The following is an 11651-nucleotide window of genomic DNA, read 5'->3' as shown; positions in this document are numbered from 1 at the left end:
CTGCAGGTCTCTGCGACTCCGGCCTTACAGGTGCAGCGGGCGGCTTCAACCTTCCCTGTGATGCTCACAGTGACCCATGGCTGCAATGCTGGTTCATTCAGTCTTTGAGAGTGCAGGACCTGAAACACACACAGACAAAGTTCATTTAAAGACAAGAACTATGAGCCAAGGCCGACGTAAATGTGTTTTATCTACTTTATCATAAATGTAACAAAGTGTTTAGAAAGTTAGCACATACATGTCATTTTTCATTTCTTTATGTGTCCATCTATAGAACGCTGCATGTTATAGTGTAAATCTGCCTGCAGAAAATGAACCTAAAGTATGTAATGCAAGGATGTCATCACTGTAGAGATGGAGAAAGCATAAAGTGACAATTATGAATCCCTTAATATGATAAGGAGATTCTGCAGGTCATTAATCAAAGTATAAAACTAAAATAAAATGTATTTTTAGTGACACAAGATACAAATATGGAAGCAAGATGTTTAATTAGGATTATTTATAATAAATATGAATAAATTAGTGCAATTTCTTTAACCATAAAGAATAACTAAATCCTTCAGGACAGTGTCTCATCAATGCACTGAACTCACTATGTTATCCACCTAACAGTCTCCACATGTTCTCACTGTAATTTCCCCTCATGAATGAATTTATGCTGCACTAATCTGAATGTTTGCAGGGAAATCAAACGCATTTCACTCGCAGTACTCGAGCTGACTTACCTTTGCTTGAATGACGACTTGTACGCGCTGATTCCACAGATAAGGTATGAAATATATCAGGCTACGTCAGTAGCGGTTGGTCTTCAGGGTTTCTACTCCACGGCCGTATTTCATACGGGTCCACATTTCCAATGCACGCTATTTTCTGCAAGTACCGCTGCTTCACCTCTGAATGAAATCGGTCTCTATGCAGTCCGTTCTCTTTTGAGCTGCTTTTAAGCATCTTTCTTGTAGTCGTCGTTCCAACACAGTGTGTTTGGTTTGATTCGTAGACCCCGAAAATGGCGCTGCGCTCCCATAATGCATTGCGGCGTGACGTCAACTCCAAAGCCCTATCCTTGGGCACGATACCAACCCCAAGTTGCCCTCCGATGTGTTTATCAGTGTGTGAATGTAGATTAGTTTGCACTTGTGTGAATGAGGCATGTTGTATACAGCGAGTATTCTGGGAGAGTAGAAAAGTGCTGTTTAAGAATCAGTCCATTTACCACCGTCCCCTTTAACCCCTGACTTTGGCACAGGTCGCCTCTTTTATGCAACATCCTCTGGTGATTAATAAAAGAAAAGGACTGCAGGCCATGTGCTGCTGTTTAGGCTCAAACTGTAAACATGTAGGGAGCAAGTAAAAAGTAGTACAACAGGGTGGGCCATGGATACAGCGTAACAACATGGGAATGGTTGGTGATATTAAAGTCCTGTTTGTGGCACATTAGTATATGTGAGGGGCAAACTCCTCAAGATGGGCGGTGACCATGGTGGCCATTTAGAAGTCGGCCATCTTGGATACAACTTTTGTTTCTTCAATAGGAAGAGGACCATGTGACACATCACACTTATTGGTAACGCCACAAGAAAAATAATGGTGTGCTTGGTTTCGACGTAACGTTATTCATTTCCCTGTGTGTGTGTGTGTCTGTGTGTGCGTGTGTGTTCAGGTGTTTGGGCCATTTTAGCAGCTTTATTCTGTTTTTCTGAAATGTTGGGGTTATTTTGCACAAATGCAAAACCACAAAATCTGAAAGTTTCCCAACCTGGAAGAATACCTCCTTCCAGGAAGCCAAACACAGGGTAACTGTTGGCGTGGACATCCCTGTACTTCTTCATTTTCAACTGGATATTAGTTTTTGGATGCTGTTTTCTTTCTATCCAGTGACATATTCTTGTGGGAGTGTCTCCTTTCCTTTACAACGAAGCCAATCAAAGGACGGCTTCAGTCAGGACCACAGTGTGTGTGTATAAGGATAACATGTGAAACACACACCTGCTGCCAGAGAAACACGTCTACAAACTGGAAGCTATGAAGCTGACCGTGCTGTTCTGGGCTGTTCTGCTGTTTTCTGTCTGTGGTGAGTTCATTCACAGCACAAACTGATGATCTTCAGAACATTTTCTGTCTCAGGCTCTTCTTTAAATAACTTTTTCCTCCTTTTAACTGAGGTTTTAGGTGCATGTAAAATATGTTAGCAAGACTAATTTAAAAGAATGTTTACAATTTGTAAAAACAAATAATTATAACAAAGACATTCAGTCCATTTCAGTACATTAATTAATTAATTAATTAAACAATACAAAAATGCCTAAATTATCATTCACTGTGTGCTTTTAGGATTCAAGGATAGTCAGAAGAAATAAACAGATTATTTTTTTAGTTCCAGTTTTCTCTCTTGAAACGACATTAACAAGTGAACTGCAGATTATTATCAAACCTTAGTTTACAAGATAAGACCTGATGTCCTTTATGATCAGGAATATATTTAAACTGGAAGAGTTTCTTTGATGTTGTCAGAGACCAAAACATGTTTTTCATATTCACACATCAAAGACCTGGAGTGGAGCAACGTAACAGGACGTTCAGATGACATCCTCTTATTATGCTTACCGGGATTATAATCTGATGGACAAACTGCTGGTTACCCTCATACTTACCGGATATGAAATTGTGATGGTTAAAACAGGGTCGATCACAAGCATATATACAAATACACAAATAATACATGTGTGTATGTTTGTGCAGTCCTTTCCCACCAGGATGAGACAGCATCTGTGTTTCCAAACAACCACAAGTTGAGGACATCTGGAGGACCAAGATCAGAAGCTCTTGTTGATCTCACAGAGGTACGAGTTGGTCTTATTCAGTATTTTTATTTCTCCCGTCTTAAATGTTTTCCAGGATCTTCTTAGTGGGCATGGTCACTTCAAATGAATACGACGTTCTTTTAACTAATTACCTTTATTTACGATGCCTTTCTACTTACGGGAGTCGCCCCTTTCAAGATCTTCCCGTTAACAGAGATCAAACCATCAAGTTTAAACATGTATTTGGTTTCTCAGAGCCTCATGGAACTGTTCTTCTTGAGAAACCTTTAACAGCTTAAAGGAAAAACAGTATTGGGGAAAGTTATGGTTCAGTATTATTATTAAAAGTGTTGAGATCATCCTTGTCAAAGTTCAAGGTTTTTATTCACCCCTTTATCAGTTTTGTTTTGTAAGAAACACTTTTTCTTCAGCGTGTTGCATTTGGCTGTGGTCAGTGTCGCTGCTGGGAGCTGGACACAGGCAATATTTATTTTTCTTATTTTTACACAAATATCTGTACTTTCTAGGTGACCTCTAATTTTCTGTTTTGAAATTTAGGAAAGAATGAGGTTATTGTGGAGATTTGCAAGTATTTAGGTGTTCTTTTGGTCATAAACTGTGTTTTGAACTTCATGCTGATATTACCACCCAAAAAGGTCAGCACAAACTGTACTGAGGTTATTGTACTCGGCCCTGAAAAGCTTAGAAATATGGTATCTAACCAGATTCTTCCTCTGGATGGCATTACCTTGGCCTCCAGTAACACTGTGAGGAACCTTGGAGTCATTTTTGACCAGGACATGTCCTTCAAATTCAAATTCAAATTCAAATTTTATTTGTCACGTACACAGTCATACACAGTACGATATGCAGTGAAATGCTTGGACAACTGCTCGTGACCTAAAGAAAAAAAAGGAAAAGGCTATGAATAAGATAGGAAATAAATATGAAAAATTAAAAAGGGTAAATTTAACTAGGAAGGAATAAAATATAAATTAAGGGTAAAAAATGAAATAACTGTACAACACAAATTAGAATGAAGGGTAAATTTAACTGGGAAAGAATAAGATAAAATATATAAATTAAAGTTGAAAATAAAATAACTGTACAACAAAATACACAATATAGAACTATATAAGAATGTATGAAGAAATATAAATAAATATATACACAATAACAGCAGCTGTACAAGTATTAACCGGAAATGAAGAATATAGTGACCAGTGTTGTGCAAAAACAAAGTCCAGAAAGTCCAGTGTGTGTGTAAGAACCATATGTGTGGGTCAGTACTGTGTGGTGGTGTGATTGAGAGACCGTATCGCCTGCGGGAAGAAGCTCCTCCTCAGTCTCTCTGTGTTGGTCTTCAGGGAGCGGAATCGCTTTCCTGACCTCAGCAGAGAGAACAGTCTGTTGTTGGGATGGCTGAGGTCCTTCACCATCTTCCTGGCCTTGGTCCAGCACCGCCTGCTGTAGATTGAGTGCAGGTCAGGGAGCTCGGAGCGGATGGTGCGCTCAGCTGACCGCACAACCCTCTGTAGAGCTCGTCTGTCTTGCATGGTGCTGTTCCCGAACCAGGTTAAGATGTTTCCCGCCAGGATGCTCTCTATGGTGCACGAGTAAAAGTTCCTGAGCACCTTGGAGGGCAGTTGGAAGTCTCTCAAGCGTCTGAGGTGGTAGAGACGCTGTCGGGCCTTTTTCACCACGGTGTTGATGTGACAGGACCATGACAGGTCCTGCGTGATGTGAACTCCGAGGTATTTGAAGCTGTCCACTCTCTCCACTGGGCACTCGTTGATGACGGGGGTCTGGTAGTTCCTCTCCTGCTTAGTGCTGAAGTCCACTATCAGCTCCTTTGTCTTACTGACGTTTAGAAGGAGGTTGTTCCTCTGGCACCAGTTCTCCAGATTCCTAATCTCCTTCAGGTAGGCCGTCTCGTTGTTATCAGAGATCAGGCCCACCACGACGGTGTCGTCAGCAAACTTGATGATGGTGGTGGAGCTGGTAGTGGCCACGCAGTCATATGTGTACAAAGAGTACAGCAGGGGGCTCAGAACACACCCCTGGGGGGCTCCAGTGCTGAGAGTGGTGGAGGCTGAGACATGTCCGCCCATCCTTACTGCCTGTGGTCTGCCAGTTAGGAAGTTGGAGATCCACTGACACATAGATGAGCTGAGTCCCAGATGCTCCAGCTTGGTGGTGAGTGTGGAGGGAATTATGGTGTTAAATGCAGAGCTGTAGTCTATGTAGTCTCTCTCAGCTCTCAGCGAAGGCGGTCGCACTTTCTCCTCTCCTCCTCACCCTTATCTTCCCTGCTTAGCCTCTATGTCCTTGTCCTGTCTTGCGTGCATTACTTTCCCTCGAACAGTCTCTCACTGTCGTTCTCTAAACCTAAAAGAGAATTATGGATTTGATCAACTGGTCCCTGAGTGCTATTGACACCCTTTTCTCAACAAGAAGTCTGGGCTCGGGAGAGCCTGAGTGCCCTGGAGGGACTTTCCCTGCCGGTTACACGATGGACGGGTGGCAGAACTGGAGGACCGTGTGCCTGGCGGGACTGTCGATCGAGGACGCTGAAGATATCTATCTATTCGGAACCATGATAACAGGGTTCATGCTGATCGGCGTTGGCTTAGCCCTGGTTTATCAGAGAAATAAGAAAGCGGAACCGGCTGTTCAAACCCCCACAAGGCTGCCCGCTGGATTCGAAGCGCGGGGACGAGGTGCGACCTCTCACAACGAACGTAATATGGTCAACACCTTGGAGACGCTTACTGCTGCTGTGAAGGCTCAAAACAACACCATTGAGCGTATGAGGGGAAACATCAGAGAGAGGCCTGCTCAAAATGAGACCCTTGAGCGACAGCTGGAAAACATCGCGGAACGGATCACTGCAGTTGTGAAGTCTCAGAATCAAAAGACTGACAACACCTTGGAACTGAAGTTTGATACCATCATGGGGAGGCTCGCAGCTCTTCAACGCGAAGTTGAGGGACCTGTCTCAGAGTGCTAAAATTCGAGCTGCTCACAAAACAGAAATTAACAATATTCAACATTTGGACACCACGGCGCCAGCTGCAGGCCCAAGGCTGGAGCCCACCAAAACAACTCCCTGATAACGACTGTGTGATGACTATTCTTCCCGTCCCATGAAGGCCACCTGGGTTGGCTGGCAGACTGTTTACTTAGCCTGATACAGCGAAGGACACTGTCTCCGCTGAACTCTGGACACGCACACATATACACTTACACTGATAAACACGCACTCATCCCCCCTCCCTTCCAAACGCCTTCGATGCTTGTTTCCTGAAGGGGCAGCACGGCGGGTCTGTGTGCCGCGCTGGAATGGTAGCGCTGTGCAGGGTGGCTGCTGTGTTCGCTTCGGATTACTCCTCAACCCCCACCCACCCCTGTGGCTTGTCATGTCTTCACAATGTTGTGCTGTGGACATTTATGTGCTTCTTGTGCAGAGGAGTTTTTTGTTTCCTGTTCTCATGCTGTCCTACCATGGAAGCACAGCATGAGTAGGGGTCTCTTTTTTTCCTCTTGTACTTTCCCCAGTGTAGTGTACATTTCAATGTTTTTTTCTGATTCTACCAATCTCTGACCTGTATCCCCATGTAATGTTTGTGCTATATGTGTAAGGTCGGGGGGGGGTCCTATTTCACTGCAGGGCAACCTGCATGTGACGAATAAAGCTTTGATTGATTGATTGATTGATTGATTGATTGATTGATTGATTGATTGATTGAAGAGCATTTTAACATAATTCCCCCTTCTAGTGTCCGAGTGAGTGATGTGTGGAGGAGATGAGAGATGGCATCGTCTGTGGAACGATTTGGACGGTAAGCAAACTGTAGTGGGTCCAGTGTGTCTGGTAGTGAAGAAATGATGAAGTCTCTGACCAGGCGTTCAAAGCACTTCATCACTACTGAGGTGAGGGCTACAGGGCGATAGTCATTGAGAGAAGCAGGGTGGGGTTTCTTCGGGACAGGAACAATGATGGACTCTTTGAAGCATGTGGGGATCACCGACTGAGATAAAGAGATGTTGAATATCTCAGTGAACACAGGAGCTAGCTGGTATGCGCAGTCTCTTAGGATACGACCTGGGATGCCGTCTGGTCCTGCTGCTTTCCTGGTGTTCACTCTCTTGAAGGCTCTCCTTACTTCATGCTCGGAGATGACGAGCACGTTTCCGGTGCTGGCAGTATCTTCCTGTCTGCAGCCGTTAGCGCCGCTAGCACTAGCATTGTTGGAGTCCTTAGCTGCAGCCTCGAAGCGAGCATAGAAAGTGTTCAGCTCGTCTGCCAGAGTCACGGCCGCGTTCGTCATACCGGTTGTTGGTGCTTTATAGTCCGTTATTGTCCTTAGTCCCCGCCACAGGCTCCTAGAGTCACTCTGTTGGAGTTGTGACTCTAGTTTCCTCCCGTAGCGCTGCTTTGCCTCTTTCACCGCCCTCCGCACGTTATATGACGCGGCTTTGTACGGGTCCATGTCCTCCGTCGTGAGTCCCGTGTTGTAGGCAGCGGTGCGGGATCTCAGAGCGTCGTGGATGGTTTTATCCACCCACGGCTTCTGGTTGGGAAACGTTGTGATAGTCTTTGTCTCCACGGTATCATCCGCTAGTTTCCCGATGAATCCCACAACCGCTTCCGTAAACACGTTGACATCATCGTCGGAGCTGTTTCTGAACATGCCCCAGTCTGCGTCATCGAGTGCGTCCTGTAACGCGGCCACCGATTGATCCGTCCAGCGCGCGACCTTCCTCTGAACCGGAACTTCCTGTTTTAGCCTTTGTTTGTATTTTGGCATGAGGAAGATGGCGGCGTGATCAGATTTGCCAAACGGGGGGCGGGATTGTGCCTTGTAGCCGTCCTTGACCGTAGTGTAGCAGTGGTCCAGTGTCCTTTCACCCCTGGTGGGGCAGGTGATGTGTTGATAAAAGTTCGGCGCTGCGCGTTTGAGGTTGGCGCTATTAAAGTCCCCCGTCACAATAAGCGCAGCGTCCCGGTGTTGTGTCTGGTGCTGTGTGAGTGCCTCATGCAGCTCGCATAAGGCGGTGACCGTGTCCGCTTGTGGTGGAATATAAACGGCACTTACAATGACCGATGTAAATTCCCGAGGTAGATAAAAAGGACGACACATGATGGACAGTAGTTCCAGATTTGGTGTGCAGGAGCGTGTGAGAGGAACAACGTTCGCACTGTTGCACCAGTTGTTGTTCACCATTAAACACACGCCGCCTCCCCTTGACTTCCCCGAGTCCCGTGTCCTGTCCATGCGGTGAACCGAGAAGAACCCGGCCGGCTGGATGGCGTGGTCCGGCACCGCTGGGTTCAGCCATGTCTCGGTGAAGCAGAGGAGATTGCAGTCCCGAATGTCTCTCTGGAACTTTATCCTGGCCCTGAGGTCGTCAAGCTTGTTCTCCAGTGACTGGACGTTGGCGAGCAGGATGCTAGGCAGAGGTGTGCGGTGTGCACGAGCTCTCAGCCTGTTCCTGACACCGGCTCGCTTCCCTCTAGGCTGGTGACGTTCGTCTATCCTGGCCTGAAAGGAGATGCTACCGGTAGACTGCAGCGAGAACTGCCAGCATCTGAGCCAGACTCTGTCTGTCTCATCATGGTCACTAAATGCACAGTAATGGCAGGTTTTGTAATAAGGCAGATCGCGCTAACATAATATGCACTGTTAGTTGATTATTTACCTGCTGCATTAACGGGAGAGGACGTGCAAACGTTACCGCTGCTGCTGGGTTGAGATTCACGAGTCCGGAGCGGAATTAAAAACACGACATTCATTTAAGGTCATCGCGTGTTTTGTGAGCAAATGCTTTTGCATATTCGTAGTGTTTCCTCCCTTAAATGAAATATCTACTTTGCAAGTATTGCAAGTTGCCCTGATGTCATCTGTTCTCGTAAAGTCTAACCAAACTTTTGAGCGTTGAGCTTAGGCGCCGTGTTTCCTGTCAGGTAAATGACGCTCCGCAACGTGGTGACGTCATTCGGGGCGACTGGAATCGATAAGGGAATCGTTTGCAAAAATGGCAAACGATTCCAAGGAACTGAAACAGTGGGAACCGGTTCTCAACAAGAACCGTGTTTCGATACCCATCCCTATCCCCAGGTACCTGTAGCTGTCCTCTATGTCTGCAATGTTGCCTTCTGGTAGTTCGATCCCCTCAGTTCTGACTACCTTCCCTCTCACTCTTAGCATACAGCTTGATGTCATCCATGAACAGGAGGTGGCTGCTGACAACTGCGTAGCCAGTCTTGTTAATGATCTCCAAGAGATATAAAACTAGGAATTACAAATAAATAACATGCTAAATTGGTAAATTCGGTAAAATTAAGGGATTAAAAGGTACTATTTACTAACTATACAATACTATACAATACTAACTGTACGATAAACAAAGACAGGACAGAGAAACTGGATTGTGCAGGAGGTACTTGATGGTGACTTGTGCTATGGGCTAGTGTTGTACGCCACATCCCCATTGAGCACCTGATGAAGGCTCTCAGGGTCCTGTTGATCTTGTACAGTTCTCGGCATTCCAGGATCCAGCTGTGGGGCACTGAGTCATAGGCCTTCTTGCACAGGTTGGTCAGCCTAGTGTTGCAGTCTCAGCTGACTGCTCGGTCTGCCAGTAGCTGGTGTTTTGTGCCTCTGGTATTCTTGCCAATATATGTGTGTGTGAATATATACATATATATATATATATATATATATATATATATATTAGTGCTGTCAGCGTTAAAATAACATCAACGCCATAACTGAATTAACACGGCAATTCTTCGTTAGCGAGCCCCGTGCGTGGGGCTGCACTGCGCTAACTAACGCGTTAACGAGCTGACCATACTAACGCATTGAAATATATATATACACACACACACCTGTGTTTGTGTGTGTGTACTATAGATACTGCTACTTGAAAACATTTGTTCTTTGCATGCAGAGAGCAATTCCTTGTTTGTGTACACAAACAAATAAAGATGATTCAGATTTTCCTGATTCAGTTAAGAAGTTAAGAAATGAGCACCTGTTAATGGTGACCCCCGTGTGGGTCTGTTCAGAGGTCTACCAGGCACTGGAGGTTAAACCCAAGACTTGCTGAAGGGATTAAATTAAGAATCAGTAATCCTGTCACTGCCTGCTTTTGTATCCAGCCCAACTGTGGGAAGTACGAAGGAGGAATCTGCACCAAGGAGTATGCTCCAGTATGTGGGAGCGATGGAAAAACCTATGACACCGAGTGTCTTCTCTGCAAGAAGAACAGGCATGTAACACACATACACACGCACGCGCACGCGCACACGCACGCGCACACGCACACACTGAATCTATGTTTGTTTTTCTCTCCTACAGAGAAGAGAAGAATACTGTGAAGGTGGCGAAAAAGGGGCCATGCGCTTCCTAGATGGCTATGTTGCACTCATGGGTGTTAGATAGGGCCTATTGATTTCCTGTGTTTGTGTTCTCAATAAAGTTACCTTCTGCAGCATGTCTCTGGTCTAATCCTTTAACACAAAAACACCCTGACAACAGCACTGATCACAAACAGGTTTAATTTAAACAGTAATAACAGTAAGTGGCTCAAACCTGTCCCACAAAGCTGTACTTGGACTTTTCTCATAATACTATTTATTATAGGTACGCAAAATGTGGTGTAGTCAATGATTTGTTCATGAGAAACAGTAATTTCATCATCACACATTTCTGTGATATAATCACAACTTATGTGTAGACAATACAACAAACGGTGGAAAAGTGTATGTCCTGCCAAATGAGCAAGGTCTCTTCTTTAGTCACAGCTAAGCAATATTTTACACGAGTGTTTCTGACATACCAAATATCAAACACTCCTATAGCATGCCAGAAGATAATGCATGTATTATTGCAGGTCTACCTTACAATATAAAGCACCCTGAGGCGACTGCTGTTGTGATTTGGCGCCGTGTAAAAAAACTGAACTGCAGTCTGAAGTCTTGCAGCTGAATAGAATCTGGGCTGTAAGTTTAGCTCACTTGTTTTTGCTGAGTTTGGATGAAATGGTTTCTATGAGCATTTAGTGGCGATCCTGAGGTTGTTGTGGACACCACACATGCCAATAGTGTTCAGCTACAGTTCACCCCCTCTGCCCCCGCTACTGGCAGCTTTGGGTCTCAAGAGGTTTTAATTTAGAGAAAAAAAGTTTTAAAAACTCACTAAATGTACTATTTTCTATATAGGGTTCTTCCCTTTTCCTTCTGTGAGATGAGATGTCCACAGTGGAAATTCCCAGCAGAGACACCAGGGGACCGCTGCCTGGACTGCAAACCTGCAGATTGGTTTTGTATGTTCTGCCTTTTATTCTGATCATTTTTGCCGTGTTAGATTATGGAATCAAGAAGGCTTGGATGTCCACTCACCACAGCACACAGAAAGAAGTGCATCATAACTCGTGTTTCATGGTGTGGTCTGCTGGGGCAGCAGCATACTGGGAACAAGCTGAAGGCCTGTTGTGGGACGCCCTCTTGACCCAGTGGTGGTAGTGAGCAATAAGAGAATGTTGGCTGAACTGTCGTACCTGTTAGATAATACTCCCCCCTCCATGGCGGTCACTCTTAAAGCCCCGAGTACTTCCTTCAGTGGCAGACTGCTACATGTTCTGCTGGTGCGTGAGAGAGACTTCAGAGGTCTTCTAGCTGCAGTCAGACTACAGCAGTGAATGCACACACTGGGGTCTGTACATGTCACAGGATGTAATATTTGGTGACAGGGATGGGCAGTAACGCGTTACTTCAGTAATTAGTTACTGATTACTTTTTTCAAGTAACTTGACCAACACTGTTTGGTGATAACATCC

The 11651-nt window shown here is 45.1% G+C and overlaps 2 protein-coding genes across 2 annotated transcripts; both read left to right on the top strand.

Moving 5' to 3' along the window:
• The first annotated feature begins 1928 nt into the window (after positions 1 to 1928).
• LOC147338371 (ovomucoid-like) lies at positions 1929 to 10304 on the top strand. The gene is made up of 4 exons (XM_086264576.1): positions 1929 to 2074; positions 2743 to 2843; positions 9973 to 10082; positions 10172 to 10304. Exons 1-4 carry the CDS (start codon positions 2026 to 2028, stop codon positions 10221 to 10223), a joined length of 312 nt encoding a protein of 103 aa, XP_086120702.1. The 5' UTR covers positions 1929 to 2025; the 3' UTR covers positions 10224 to 10304.
• LOC147338372 (uncharacterized) lies at positions 5206 to 5989 on the top strand. The gene has a single exon (XM_086264565.1). It carries the CDS (start codon positions 5206 to 5208, stop codon positions 5812 to 5814), a length of 609 nt encoding a protein of 202 aa, XP_086120691.1. The 3' UTR covers positions 5815 to 5989.
• Positions 10305 to 11651: the final 1347 nt, after the last annotated feature.

Source organism: Aulonocara sp. 'chitande type north' Nkhata Bay, linkage group LG2, assembly GCF_057382095.1.
Source record: "Aulonocara sp. 'chitande type north' Nkhata Bay isolate Kocher_YH1m ecotype deep benthic linkage group LG2, A_spYH_male_GT1.1, whole genome shotgun sequence".
NCBI lineage: Eukaryota > Metazoa > Chordata > Actinopteri > Cichliformes > Cichlidae > Aulonocara > Aulonocara sp. 'chitande type north' Nkhata Bay.
Note: the sequence above shows the minus strand (reverse complement) of the source record. Positions and strands in the feature narration are given on the sequence as shown.